Source organism: Misgurnus anguillicaudatus, chromosome 9 (genome assembly GCF_027580225.2).
Source record: "Misgurnus anguillicaudatus chromosome 9, ASM2758022v2, whole genome shotgun sequence".
Classification (NCBI taxonomy): Eukaryota; Metazoa; Chordata; class Actinopteri; order Cypriniformes; family Cobitidae; genus Misgurnus; species Misgurnus anguillicaudatus.
This window is the reverse complement of record NC_073345.2, coordinates 34,148,806-34,163,893: the sequence shown is the minus strand read 5'-3', so window position 1 is coordinate 34,163,893 and position 15,088 is coordinate 34,148,806. Positions and strand designations below refer to the sequence as shown.

Below are 15,088 nucleotides of genomic sequence, written 5' to 3'. Positions count from 1 at the left end.
TTAAAGGGACACTCCACTTTTAAAAAAAATATGCAAATTTTCTAGCTCCCCTAGAGGGGAACATTTGATTCTTACCTTTTGGGAATCCATTCAGCCGATCTCTGGGTCTGGCACTCCCACTTTTAGCATAGCTTAGCATAATCCATTGAATCTGATTAGACTATTAGCATCGCGCTAAAAATAACCAAAGAGTTTTGATATTTTTCCTATTTAAAACTTGACTCTTCTGTAGTTACATCATGTACTAAGATCGACGGAAAATTAAAAGTTGTGATTTTCTAGGCCAGTATGTCTAGGAATATACTCATTCTGGCGTAATAATCAAGGACTTTGCGGCTGTAACATGTCTGCAGGAGGCGCAATGATATTACGCAGCGCCCGAAAATAGTCTCATTGATAACTTTCAATAACAGGGGACTATTTTCAGGTACTGCGTAATATCACTACGCCTGCTGCAGGCATGTTACAGCAGCAAAGTCCTTGATTATTACGCCAGAATGAGAGTATAGTGATAGACATATCTGCCTAGAAAATCACAACTTTTAATTTTCTGTCGGTTTTAGTACACAATGTAAATACAGAAGAGTCAAGTTTTAAATAGGAAAAATATCAAAACTCTTTGGTTATTTTTAGCGCGATGCTAATGGTCTAATCAGATTCAATGAATGGTGCTAAGCTATGCTAAAAGTGCTAGCGCCAAACCCGGAGATCAGCTGAATGGATTCCAAAACGGTAAGAATCAAATGTTTAACTCTAGGGGAGCTGGAAAATGAGCCTTTAATACACTACACAATGCACCTTTAAATGAGTTCACCTACCTTAAAACACACTATACACTTTGTGCCCTTTCAGAAAAATAAGCAATTTCCACAGGACTTTTTAAATTGAATCTATCTATAATATAAATATGAATTTTGTAGGATGTCCTGGCTACTGTTCTGATAGAATTAACAAACACAGACATTTGATGCAGTTTTACTTACCGCCTGCGATTCGTGACCCGGTTGGGACCGCCCCATTTCAACGAAAACCAGCATTAAACGAACACACACCCGGAAAAACAAACTATATTCAGTTTCCATAAGGCTTTTTCTCCTTACATCCAAAAACCAACCTAATCTCACAAATTTCCGTGGTATAGTCACGGAATATTTTGCTCATATATCATTGTCACGCATTTTTCCGTGTCCATACCACATACTTTCTTTTCCGTGTCAGTTCACATATTGGTTACTCGATTGTTTTTCCTATTTTTAAATCATTGCCGGCTGGCCTTAGGGTTAGAGTTGGGTAAGGATGTCATTTTATGTAACAGAAATGTATGGAAATTTGTGAGATCAGGTTCCGAAAAACACACTTCTTCTTTCGTGCCGTTGTTGAGTCTTGATTTAAAACAAAGTTGTTGTGTGCAGTGAAGCCTGTGACTTGTATACTGGAAGAAACAAAGCTAATGAGCGTCCTTTCTCTCACTCTGATTGACGTGTGGGCGTGGTTTTCTGGGGGTAGTGCCCATAAAAGGAATAAGGGGTCACTGATATGTAACAGTACATAAACTTTCAGAAACTTGTAGCAAAGAGGCGCGAGTTTGGTCCAGAAATACTCCGTCTCACGCTTAACTGCTTTTTTTAAAAACTTTGCATTTGTTTAGCATGAGTACTACAACTTTTAAACCCCCCGCTCCTTTACTTCAAAATTATCAAAACTTTACCCCTTATCAGTGACACTTGGTGAAAGAGGTGACGCCAATATATTTGATCTGTTGCACAATAACCAGATCAGATATTCATGGCACCTTACTTTACCAGAGCTATTTTAATAATGTCTCAATTTGTTCATCTTAACATCCACTACTATCTGTGGTACTTCTGTGTTCATCTGCAAATTCCAAGTAGCTCTTGTTCATTGGAAACTAGTTTGTGGGGTAATGATCACATTTGTACCTGGATTCCCCAGATGATTTTAGAACCCCTGCGCTGTGCATTTTCCCCGTGATCCATCTTTAAGATGAAACAGGCCCACAGCCAAAAGCACTAATCCTGTGAGGAGAGAGAACACAGTGAATCCATAAGGGAAAACACTTCTGAAGATCTGTTTTGTTTTAGTGAATCTACACGTTGGCACGATTCACTGGTTCTAGTACACACAGTAAATGAAAGTGTTCAGATAATGGTTTAAAATGTTTCTACGTGACTAACTTACGGTTTATACTCTTAGAAGGTAAAACATACAAGCCTCATTTCTTGCCCCATAAGTGCTGCTAAATTATTGATATGGCTGCTAATCATTATAATACTAGATTACTAAATATTGCATAGTGCACATAGTATATGGGATACAGTATAAACATTTAGGATTGTGTTCCAGTTAGTAGAGCATTGCATTGATGGAAAGTCCGGGCTTTTAACCAGATTTTTTTCCCAATTGGTTCGTTTCGAACAGAAACAGTATTTTAACGTTTCCGGTTTTCGGTTCAACCCTAAAATTGACGTTTCTGAACCGGTTAGAACAACAAAATTAAGTTCCCAAACCGGTTAATAACGTTCCATGTCAGCTGTGGGACATACAAATAAGTAGGCTGATCATTAGGACATTAAACTTAAATTATTATAATTTTCGTTAAGTCTCTATCTTGTCATCAAACATTAAAAAAATGCTACATTATGTAAGCGGCAAAACTGTAATTCTGACATGCCTACATTTGTTTCCGCATCATACATGAATTAAGACAAGGACAATTTCTGTCATTTTATTTATAGGCAAACAACTTAAATGTTTTTATTAGAAAAAGAATTCTGTGTTATTTCGAGATCATTTTGTTTGTATGTGTCCTGTCAAGAACAGAAACATTGTTTGCTTGCTTTTTGAAACGCGTCTCTCCGTGTATGCACTTTTGAGTGCACTTAAACACGTGCACACAAACAGATGGAGGACGAATGCCAAACGGTGCTTCGGGAATAAACAGTCGCTCCACATACAGTGAAAATAACGTTGTTTTTCAATGCTTTATTCACCAAATGTATTTTAATGGACTACTTTATGAGACACAGTTGCACAACTCTCTCTCAAGTTTATACATCAAGAGTTCTGATCTTTGAAGGGCATATGGATAATCATGTGTGATTGGAGTTGGACCAGACACATTCAACCGCATGTGCATCTGTGCGTACAAAAAATTGCTCACGTTAGCGCCTTTTGCGGTTAAATTGGTAAAGTGTTAACACCGCTTATCATTTCTCAGATAAGTCAATGATGATCGGAAGTAAACTTCACCGAGTCATATTGCACAGAAATCTTGTCAACGGACGAAAAATAGCGGTATTAACCGGTTACCATTATTTTAAATACACGATTCTGTTTGTGGGAAATCAGATTTCACACCGTGTGCTCTGGTTGTAGCAGGTCATCTGGGTTTTTCATGCATTCAGATAATTTGCATATTATTCACAGCGTACATACTTTATACTGCAGACAAAGCTAAAGTAGCATGCTATTTTGAACATAGCCATAGTCTCGCCCTCTTTATCATCTTCTGTCTCTCTCTCTCTCACACACACTCATTGTTCACAGTTGAGCCAGGGAGACATTTTGGGGTCAGGTGTGCAGCACCTGGTCTCATTAGTACCCAAACTCTCACGACCCCTTAATGACACCAGACGCCCATGCTAAATGTGACACAGATTCAAGCCACCAAACAATGATCAATGCTGTGTGAACGCAGTAAGAGACAGAGAGCAGAAAAACAATACTGGTGTGCATTCACACGATTGCATGATTTTTTGTAGAGTTGCATCTTAAAATAAATTAATTAAAGGGCCAATACATCAAAACAGAATAATTAAAGATGAATTCTGTACAAACATTATAGTCAACATGTTTGTTTAAAATATGACGTATTTACTTTTTACATTTACCCAGCAAGCATCATTTCATCGTCTAGGTTAACTATAGACCCAATATAGTCTGGCTATGAGTAAGCCACTTTTAGCCAAAATAAACTTGAATTTTGTTCGTGTAATTTTTGCCAAAATAACTTGCGTGATTTATAATATTCAGTCACGTAAGCAAACTTAACATAAGCCTGGTTTCCATTAACCATTTGCGCAAAACTTTAACCAGTATTTTTTTCTAAGCATACATACAAAATGGCCGTCAATTTAAAGGGGCCATGGCACAAGACTTTTTTAAGATGTAAAATAGATCTTTGGTGTCCCCAGAGCACATATGTGAAGTTTTAGCTCAAAATACCATATAAATAATTTATTATAACATGTTAAAATTGCCACTTTGTAGGTGTGTGCAAAAATGTGCCGTTTGGGTGTGTCCTTTAAAATGCAAATGAGCTGATGAAATTCAAACACTGATCACAATGATGGTGGTTTGTTGCAATTAAAACTCAATTGTGCTTCTCTCTGCACTAAATGGCAGTGCTTTGGTTGGATAGTGCAGATTAAGGGGAGGTATTATTATAATAAGAGCTCCTTATGACATCATAAGGAGAGCCAAATTTCAACAACCTCATTTTTCACGTGTTTGCAGAGAATGGTTTACCAAAACTAAGTTACTGGGTTGATCTTTTTCACATTTTCTAGGTTGATAGAAGCACTGGGGACCCAATTATAGCACTTAAACATGGAAAAAGTCAGATTTTCATGCCATGGCATCTTTAACTGACCGTCCATTAATCGATGTTATGCAACTAAAACGTAATTTTTTCCTTGCGCAATATGTCATTCCAAAAACCATGACTATGGTGTTTTGGACTTCATATGGTGATGTGCAGACTGAAAGGCAGATAACATCAAAATATAGCAAGAGCGATTCGAAATCATGCAGAGGAGTCGACCCTCGACTCTCTCTTGTGGTACTTTAATGTTATTTGTCTCTCGGCCTGCTTGGTGCCATATGAAGATGACCACACCTCTTCTGTCTTGTCCTCCAACCAAACATACCGTGCCTTATTTCAAGATTGATCATGTGATCATGTCAGGTAAATGCAAAAAGAATTTCCGTTGCAGTTTTGCTATATTTCTTTTTCATATTGCCTGAAAATCAAAATTTGGGGCGATATATTGTATAAAGGTTTTTCCCCCCCGAAACGTACGTGTTTCCATAGGACGGTGTTTGGTTACATTTATTTATTAAGTTATTTAATTTATTTTTAGACTACAGTTAGACATCTATTAAAATTTCACTGACAGACCAAATTTTGCATTGCTTTAAAGGGGACATTCACAAGACTTTTTTAAAATGTCAAATAAATGTTTGGTGTCCCCAGAGCGACATATGTGACGTTTTAGCTCAATATACTCTATAGATAATTTATTATAACATGTTAAAATTGACACTTTGGAGGTGTAAGCAAAAATGTGCCATTTTGGGTGTTTTCTTTAAATGCAAATGAGCTGATATCTGCACTAAACTGCAGTGCCGTGGTTGGATAGTACAGATTAAGGGGCGCTATTTTCCCCTTCTGACATCACAAGGGGAGCCAAATTTAAATGAGCTATTTTTTCACATGCTTGCAGAGAATGGTTTACCAAAACTAAGTTACTGGGTTGATCTTTTTCACATTTTCTAAGTTGATAGCAACCCAATTATAGCACTTAAACATGGAAAAGTCAGATTATCATGATATGTCCCCTTTAATTTGTGTGTGTTTGGACAGCAATTAGATGTCTTTCAAATGCAAAATTGCTTGCTGAGTATTGTAGCAGATGCTTTTATTCAAAGCATTTTTCCAAGGATAAGCATAGTCTACAAAGCTGTCTTTACATGAATAGAGTTGTAGCTAGGAAATGAGTAACATAAACAATATAGGGTTTTGCACCACAGATGTGTATTATAGTTTTTATTTTGCATCGAACCTAAAACATTTCTTTTAAACTGGCATACTTTTTTCCTCTAACAGCGAACATGTGCGACGAGGAGCTTCTCTTGTGCCAGAACGGTGGGACGTGCTTTCAGAACCAGCGTTGTGTCTGCACGCCAGACTTTAAGGGCGTTTTGTGCCAACAGTCACGCTGTGACGCAGGTAAAAAGTGCAACGGTGCCAGCGGGCTCAGTCTGAGCCTGACCCTGCTTCTCTGCCCGCTCCTCGCCATCCTGCTGGGCCCGGACGCTTCCTGAGATACCCCTGCATCACCAGCAGCGGGCGCAGAGAGGGCACAACGCTCACCAGCGCCCTCTACCGGGTGCCGAACACCCCGCGGGAGATCGTGAACGAGAATCAGAGACTCTACCAGAGCTGGAAAAATATATACATGCGCCTACAACGTACAAAGACAAAACACACAACACACAAATATTCAACTAAACTCGAAATGAGTTTTCTTCTGCAATAGCTCAGCACACTTCCTTCACTTCGGGTTGGCTTGAAGTAGAAGCGTGTCCATCAGGGTTCGATTTTACGCATTACATTTTTACACTTCTTCACGGCAGTTTTTAACATTCAGTATGTAATGAGCGCTCACTGTTATTCGCAAAAAGCAAAGAGTTTGAATATTATTGTGATATTTGTTATATCATGAATATTAAAATTTTAGGCACTGTACTGCTGGTTGTTATAGGAATGTTTGTTGCCACCGTATAGAAAGCATTAATATTTACAAAGTATTCAGGACACGCACACGGTATCTAACTCGTGAAAGATGATATCTAATCAAATCAAATTATTATAAACCCACATTATTTCAATATTTTTGGTAGAGAATATTTTTGTTTGGATCTACTCGAGAAGCAGAAAGATTTATTACACAAGCACACAAATTATCGTGTAAAGTTTGCACTGTACAGTCGGGTATTACAAAAGGACGAATCTACACGCTAAATGTATTAATATTACAATCAGAATACTGAATTTACGAGATGGTATGAGAAATGTATGGGGGCGGGGTTTATTATGCTGTAAATTTGATGGTTAACGAATTTGCAGAATTGGAACAAAATAAATTTTGACACTGTAAACTTTACAGTAAATGTGACTGTTACTTGGCCACGTTTCACTTCTTGTTTCTGTGTCCTTTCTTTTGCACCACATTGACAAATGTGATTTAAATGTGATTTTTACGTAAACTAAAACCTACTCAAATTGTTTTGTTATGCACTTAATAGGTTTAAGAAATAAACACATGACCCTGAAACAAAAAACCCGTCATAAGTCGCACAAATATATTTGTAGCAATATATACATACAGGGGCTGGTCATCTAATTAGAATATCATCAAAAAGTTGATTTAATTCACTAATTCCATTCAAAAAGTAAAACTTAAGCTTTTCCTTTTGCTTGTACACTTTTTTCTACCACATCTTTTCCTTCCCTTCGCCTCTCTATTAATGTGCTTGGACACAGAGCTCTGTGAACAGCCAGCCTCTTTTGAAATGACCTTTTGTGTCTTGCCCTTGTGCAAGGTGTTAATGTTCGTCTTTTGGACAACTGTCAAGTCAGCAGTCTTCCCCATGATTGTGTAGCCTACAGAACTACTGAGAGACCATTTAAAGGCCTTTGAAGGTGTTTTGAGTTAATTAGCTGATTAGATTGTGGCACCAGGTGTCTTAAATATTGAACCTTTTCACAATATTTAAATTTTCTGAGACACTGAATTTGGGATTTTCCTTAGTTGTCAGTTATAGTTATCATAATTAAAAGAAATTTGAAATATATCAGTCTGTGTGTAATAAATGAATATAATATACAAGTTTCACTTTTTGAATGGAATTAGTGAAATAAATCAACTTTTTGTCTTCATTTGGACAACTTTAAAGGTGATTTTTTATTTTTTGCACCTTCAGATTTCACATTTTCTATCAAAAACATACATCATATAAGCTTATTTGATCCGCTTTCAGATGATGTATAAATCTCTATTTTTTAAAAAATGGACCATGACTTTGCAGTCCAGGGTCACATATTTTTGTTCTTTATAACTAGTTTATTAACTAGTTAATAATTTCAATTCAATTTTATTTATATAGCGCTTTTCACAGCAGAAGAGCCATTTCACCAAATCTTTGCCATGTTCATGTTGTATACTCGTCAGAATTGAAGTTTTTTTTTTTTACTTTTTTAACACTAAATCTAATAGCACAGGTATTTTACTTTTCAAAATGAGTATTGGTCAATCTCAGGTTACTAGTTTATTTTTTAGCTTTTAGCATAGATTTAGCAAATACATGAAATATAGCTGCATTAAATATCTGCTAATAGCATGAAGACACTGAGCAAAATTCTAGTAATTTACCAATTTTTTATTTTAAAATAAACAGATAACATTAAAGAAATAATATAGGTAACATGACTGAACATTAAGATTGACATTCACAGTCATAGCATCAATATCATAAATATATACAGAAAATAAAATGAGAAAATTACCTTTTGATCTTAAAATGGCCTTCAGAAGATCCAGATGATGTCACTTCCTCTTGAAAATGTGACTTATTCCTAGATTTTCAGAGGTGGGAAAGTGTTGGGAAACAGGATCCTGGGGACATGAATAAATTTGTACATTTTATCTTAAATATAATCCTTTATATATTTAAATGTAAAGTATAGAGATAGAGAGCAGGGACAGATAAAAATGCATTTTTTAGTGTTCTATGTAGTTTTTATAAATGTTTTAAATTATATTGTTTAAATTTAGTGTTAGATAAGCATGCAGGAGACTTTGCTTAATAATAAAATGTATTTTAGAGTTAATTTTTATACGTATAATGTCCTGGGGACAGAAACAAATGGCCCAGAGAGGATTTTAAGAAATGTGTACACTTCAGATAAATGACATCAGTTGTAGAGGAACCCGCAGAGAGTCCTGCATCAATTTTTCTGGCCAGTGTGGTCACTGAATTTATGAAATCTCTGAAAACAACATCTGAGTCAGTGAGACGACATAACCGAATAACATAAAATTACAACAAAAGCAAGACCCCAGCCCTTGCTGAGCAGGCAACTTTATGATGAGAGAAAAACGCTGTGTCACATCAGAGGAGTCAGAGCCACCGTGAGCTCCTGCACCTGACGGGATCAAACCTTTTACCCGAGTCAGCAAACATTGATTCTCTTCTTCACAATATCAATACAGCACACAAGGAGAAAATGCCAAGATGCTGCTTTATGGGTCCACAGCCTCGATCTCAGCACCTTCAGAAAAACATATTAACATGACTGAGCTTACACAAGTACAACTGGTCAACAGGTTAAAAACAAATTAAAAGTTATCACTGCTGAAACTAACACAGAAAATCTAATGGATTTAATGGTTATAATGGGATTTGTATTGGTTTTAATGGAAACTATAATGGTCTCTGTGATGCATTGTGTTTGGTTTTATTGCTAGGATGGTAAGGTACTGTATCTGCAGCAATGGGAACCAATAAAACACCATTGAATCTAACTGGAATAAGAGCTTCAAAACACCCCTACTGAAAGACTAGCTAAAGCCTAAGCTGGGAGGCTGGTCTCCAAACCTGGTTCTACCCGGTTAAGCTTGCTACACAAGCCTGGGTTAAGCTGGTCTTTTCAGGAGGGACTACACAAAGAAATTTTGTAATGAAGTAAATGGCAAACAGGATATGGTCAGTGTTGAGTAATGTAATGACTTTTCCTTAAAAAAGTAAAGTAAGAGATTAATCTTATTTTCCAGTAATTTGATTACAGTTACTTCTGACATAATTGAACTAAATAAAAAATGATGTAGATCAATGATATACAATATTGGATTTAACATCTAAATTTAAAGTCTAACATTAAAATGCATGTTTTTTTAAGCATCCTTCTCACTTTAAATACTTTGATGAGTTAATAAGAATAATGGTAACACTTTAGTGCAGTTTACAATTCTCACTATTTACTACACTGAAAAAATGATTCATTGAATTTAATCAATTTTTTAAGGTAAATGGTTGCAATCAATTTATTTAAGCTACATTTAAACAAAAGTTTTATATTTTATTTTACTTTACAATTTTTTTGTTTAAATGTAGCTTAAATAAATTGATTGCTACCACTTACCTTAAAAAAATTGATTAAATTCAATGAATCATTTTTTTCAGTGTAGTTGTTTATTAGCATTAATATTACTGATATATTTGGCTGTTATTAATACTTAAAAAGTACATATTACACTGAAAAAATGATTCATTGAATTTAATAAATTTTTTAAGGTAAGTGGTTGCAATCAATTTATTTAAGCTACATTTAAACAAAAAAGATTAGTTAAGTAAAATAAAATATAAAACTTTTGTTTAAATGTAGCTTAAATAAATTGATTGCAACCACTTACCTTAAACATTTTTATTAAATTCAATAAATCATTTTTATCAGTGTAATGTCTGATTATGCAAAACCTTATTTTGCATCCTTAATTAACCTACCCAATTCCTACGAATGCTTACACTTTACAACTACTTTACTAAGTATTAATAAGCAGTAATTAGGACTATATTGAGGCAAAATTAATAGTTACTTAGTTAATAATGAGAATTTTAAAAAGTGTGACCATAAAAATTTATGTAATCTTATATGATTTACTAAATAGGATTTAGAATTAGTAATAAGTAATTAAATACTTTTTGGGAAAAAATGTGTACAGTAATCTAATCTACATGATTGAAGGTGTAATTAGTAACAAGTAATTAATTACTTTTTTGTGTAACTTACCCAACACAGGTTATGGTATTGGTAACCTGGAATTTGTAAACCATTAGAATTTGTAATAGTTTTTTTTTCCTTTAGCAATCATAAACGATGTGGATAACCAATTATTTAGTGGTACAACTATTTCATCTTCTCTGCTAAAAATAAACATTTAAAAACACTTGGTGGTTAATGTGATCATTACTGTAAGTGGTTTAATGATTATGGGCAGATTCCCAGACAGGGTTCAAACAGGTCAGGACGCATATAGGCATAGCTATATTAGGTAATTTAAGTAGTTTTTACAAACAAACCCTACAAAAAAACAATACTAGTATGCATCTCGAGACAAAACAATGGCAATGTACAAGGTGTTTTCAAATTAAGGCGGCTCAAACATGCATTTTAGTCCGGGAAACTGCCCCAATATGTTATTATATGAAAATTATATATACAAACAATGAGTGATACAAAGAAGCTGAAAGTTTGACATAACAATGCTTTGCTGTTACAAAAAAATGTACCTTCTTTTACATTCACTGTTATTAGGTACGCAGAAATATCCCATTGTATTGAAATGATACAATATGGCTAAATGTAGATTCATAGCGACCCCTAGTGGTCATACAAACACTGCACGTTTAACCCTTTAACTGGTGCAGCCCTTTTTGAGTGGGGGTGAAAAGGCGATGTACACCTTCAAATTAATATAACTTTTTTTACTGAAGTATCTGGAGGTGAAAATATTAAATAAAATAAAAAATGTTCTAGCAGTTTAAGTTTATTGTAATAAATAAAATCAATGCAATATATAGCTTATATTTATACATAAAATTACCCCCCCCCCAAAAAAAAGAGGTTTGTGTTGGTTTGTTGTGAGGTTTGCTGCATACTCTTGTCACAAATTAATAAATTACGGTCGCTGCATTATTATCACTGCTAAAAAGGTTTTGAAATATAAAAACTACATTCTTAGACCTTTCCAACGATATATACACTCATCTAAAGGATTATTAGGAACACCATACTAATTTAGGACCATTTTGATAGGAAAGCATCTTGCAGTTGATGGAGATTTGTGGGATGCACATCCATGGCACGAAGCTCCCGTTCCACCACATCCCAAAGATGCTCTTTTGGGTTGAGATCTGGTGACTGTGGGGGCCATTTTAGTACAGTGAACTCATGGTCATGTTCAAGAAACCAATTTGAAATGATTCAAGCTTTGTGACATGGTGCATTATCCTGCCACTAGAGGATGTGTACATGGTGGTCATAAAGGGATGGACTTGGTCAGAAACAATGCTCAGGAAGGCCGTGGCATTTAAACGATGCCCAGATGGCACTGAGGGGCCTAAAGTGTGCCAAGAAAACATCCCTCACACCATTACACCACCACCACAGCCTGGTAACAAGGCATGATGGATCCATGTTCTCATTCTGTTTACGCCAAATTCTGACTCTACCATCTAAATGTCTCAACAGAAATCGAGACTCATCAGACCAGGCAACATTTTTCAATTAGCTTGTGCAAATTGTAGCCTCTTTTTCCTATTTGTAGTGGAGATGAGTGGTACCCGGTGTGGTCTTCAGCTGTTGTAGCCCATCCGCCTCAAGGTTGTGCGTGTTGTGGCATCACAAATGCTTTGCTTCATACCTCGGTTGTAACGAGTGGTTATTTCAGTCAAAGTCCTCTTCTATCAGCTTGAATAAATCGGCCCATTCTCCTCTGACCTCTAGCATCAACAAGGCGTTTTCGCACCATTTTTTGTAAACCCTAGAAATAGGTGTGTGTGAAAAACCCATTAACTGAGTAGATTGTGAAATACTCAGACCGGCCTGTCTGGCACCAACAACCATGCCACGCTCAAAATTGCTTAAATCATCTTTCTTTCCCATTCTGACATTCAGTTTGGAGTTCAGGAGATTGTTTTGAACAGGACCACACCCCTAAATGCATTGAAGCAACTGCCATGTGATTGGTTGATTAGATAATTGAATAAATGAGAAATTGAACAGGTGTTCCTAATTATCCTTTAGGTGTGTGTGGTTTGTCGTGACACATTTAAATAGGTGTCCCACTCACGAGACAGCACCAGTTAAGAGTTATACAACATTAGTTAGGAAGGAGAGTCGGGGCTTTATGGAGTAAAATAAAAAAATCACTGACTTATTATATTTTTGCCAGGGTATTATTATATAATAAAAAGTATAAAATGAAAAGAAAGAAAATGTAAAAGGTATAAAGACTTTTAAGACTGAGCACAGGTTTGACTACCGCCAAAAAAAGGGAGAATACAAATATTTTAGTGTTAATCTTTTACTGTTAATAGCTAAATTTCATATTTATCGCAAAAAATACTCTCATCAAAAAAACTTATTTATTGTTTTTCAAAAGGAAGTCCAAACATACATCCAATTTGTGTCATACTAACCGGAGTAAAATCAAATTGACGCAATGATTGACAGGGCGGGGGCGTGGTCAATCACATTGAATTTTGCTACGTCCATCGTGAGGTACAATATGAAAGTAAATGCATTTAAAGAAAATTACATGTAATTGCTAAGAGTTTTTGCTTTCATCAACATTTCCATTTTAAAAACTGTAATTAAATAACAAAACTGTCAGGAATGGGAAATGTGAATTAAATTATTGAATTTTCATTTGCACCACACATTGCACATATGGGCATGTACAGTCTTGTTCAAAATAATAGCAGTACAATGTGACTAACCAGAATAATCAAGGTTTTTAGTATATTTTTTATTGCTACGTGGCAAACAAGTTACCAGTAGGTTCAATAGATTCTCGAAAACAAATGAGACCCAGCATTCATGATATGCACGCTCTTAAGGCTGTGCAATTGGGCAATTAGTTGAATTAGTTGAAAGGGGTGTGTTCAAAAAAATAGCAGTGTGGCATTTAAATTACTGAGGTCATCAATTTTGTGAAGAAACAGGTGTGAATCAGGTGGCCCCTATTTAAGGATGAAGCCAACACTTGTTGAACATGCATTTGAAAGCTGAGGAAAATGGGTCGTTCAAGACATTGTTCAGAAGAACAGCGTACTTTGATTAAAAAGTTGATTGGAGAGGGGAAAACCTATAAAGAGGTGCAAAAAATGATAGGCTGTTCAGCTAAAATGATCTCCAATGCCTTAAAATGGAGAGCAAAACCAGAGAGACGTGGAAGAAAACGGAAGACAACCATCAAAATGGATAGAAGAATAACCAGAATGGCAAAGGCTCAGCCAATGATCACCTCCAGGATGATCAAAGACAGTCTGGAGTTACCTGTAAGTACTGTGACAGTTAGAAGACGTCTGTGTGACGCTAATCTATTTTCAAGAACCCCCCGCAAAGTCCCTCTGTTAAAAAAAAGGCATGTGCAGAAGAGGTTACAATTTGCCAAAGAACACATCAACTGGCCTAAAGAGAAATGGAGGAACATTTTGTGGACTGATGAGAGTAAAATTGTTCTTTTTGAGTCCAAGGGCCACAGGCAGTATGTGAGATGACCCCAAACTCTGAATTCAAGCCACAGTACACAGTGAAGACAGTGAAGCATGGAGGTGCAAGCATCATGATATGGGCATGTTTCTCCTACTATGGTGTTGGGCCTATTTATCGCATACCAGGGATCATGGATCAGTTTGCATATGTTAAAATACTTTAAGAGGTCATGTTGCCCTATGCTGAAGAGGACATGCCCTTGAAATGGTTGTTTCAACAAGACAATGACCCAAAACACACTAGTAAACGGGCAAAGTCTTGGTTCCAAACCAACAAAATTAATGTTACTGAGTGGCCAGCCCAATCTCCAGACCTTAATCCAATTGAGAACTTGTGGGGTGATATCAAAAATGCTGTTTCTGAAGCAAAACCAAGAAATGTGAATGAATTGTGGAATGTTGTTAAAGGATCATGGAGTGGAATAACAGCTGAGAGGTGCCACAAGTTGGTTGACTCCATGCCACACAGATGTCAAGCAGTTTTAAAAAACTGTGGTCATACAACTAAATATTAGTTTAGTGATTCACAGGATTGCTAAATCCCAGAAAAAAAAAATGTTTGTACAAAATAGTTTTGAGTTTGTACAGTCAAAGGTAAACACTGCTATTTTTTTGAACACACCCCTTTCAACTAATACCCCAATTGCACAGCCTTGTTTTGAACAAGACTGTATATGTAAATGTAATACAGAAATGCATTTCCAAATTGCACACAAATTTACATGGTCAATTCAATATTGCTCTCCCATATACATTACGTAGGTTGATTATATGTAGACAACCCAACCCCCAGATTCAGAGCCGTCTTGGTCAAATACGGTAAAAATTGGGCAGAAAATAAACAGCCAAATTGATAAAAACTAGTTTTATAGCTGCCAAACAAACGAATGCAGTCAATGTCATATATATGCATTGTATTGATTATGTATCTTTTTTTTTTAAAAAA

The 15,088-nt window shown here is 35.8% G+C and overlaps 1 protein-coding gene across 1 annotated transcript in view; it reads left to right on the top strand.

Moving 5' to 3' along the window:
- Positions 1–6,986, top strand: part of ntng2b (netrin g2b) — an 88,138-nt gene extending 81,152 nt beyond the window's left edge. The window contains exon 8 of the mRNA XM_055180433.2: positions 5,909–6,986. Within this exon, the coding sequence (XP_055036408.1) occupies positions 5,909–6,126 (218 nt within the window). The 3' untranslated portion in view covers positions 6,127–6,986. The remainder of the gene's footprint in view (positions 1–5,908) is intronic.
- Positions 6,987–15,088: the final 8,102 nt, after the last annotated feature.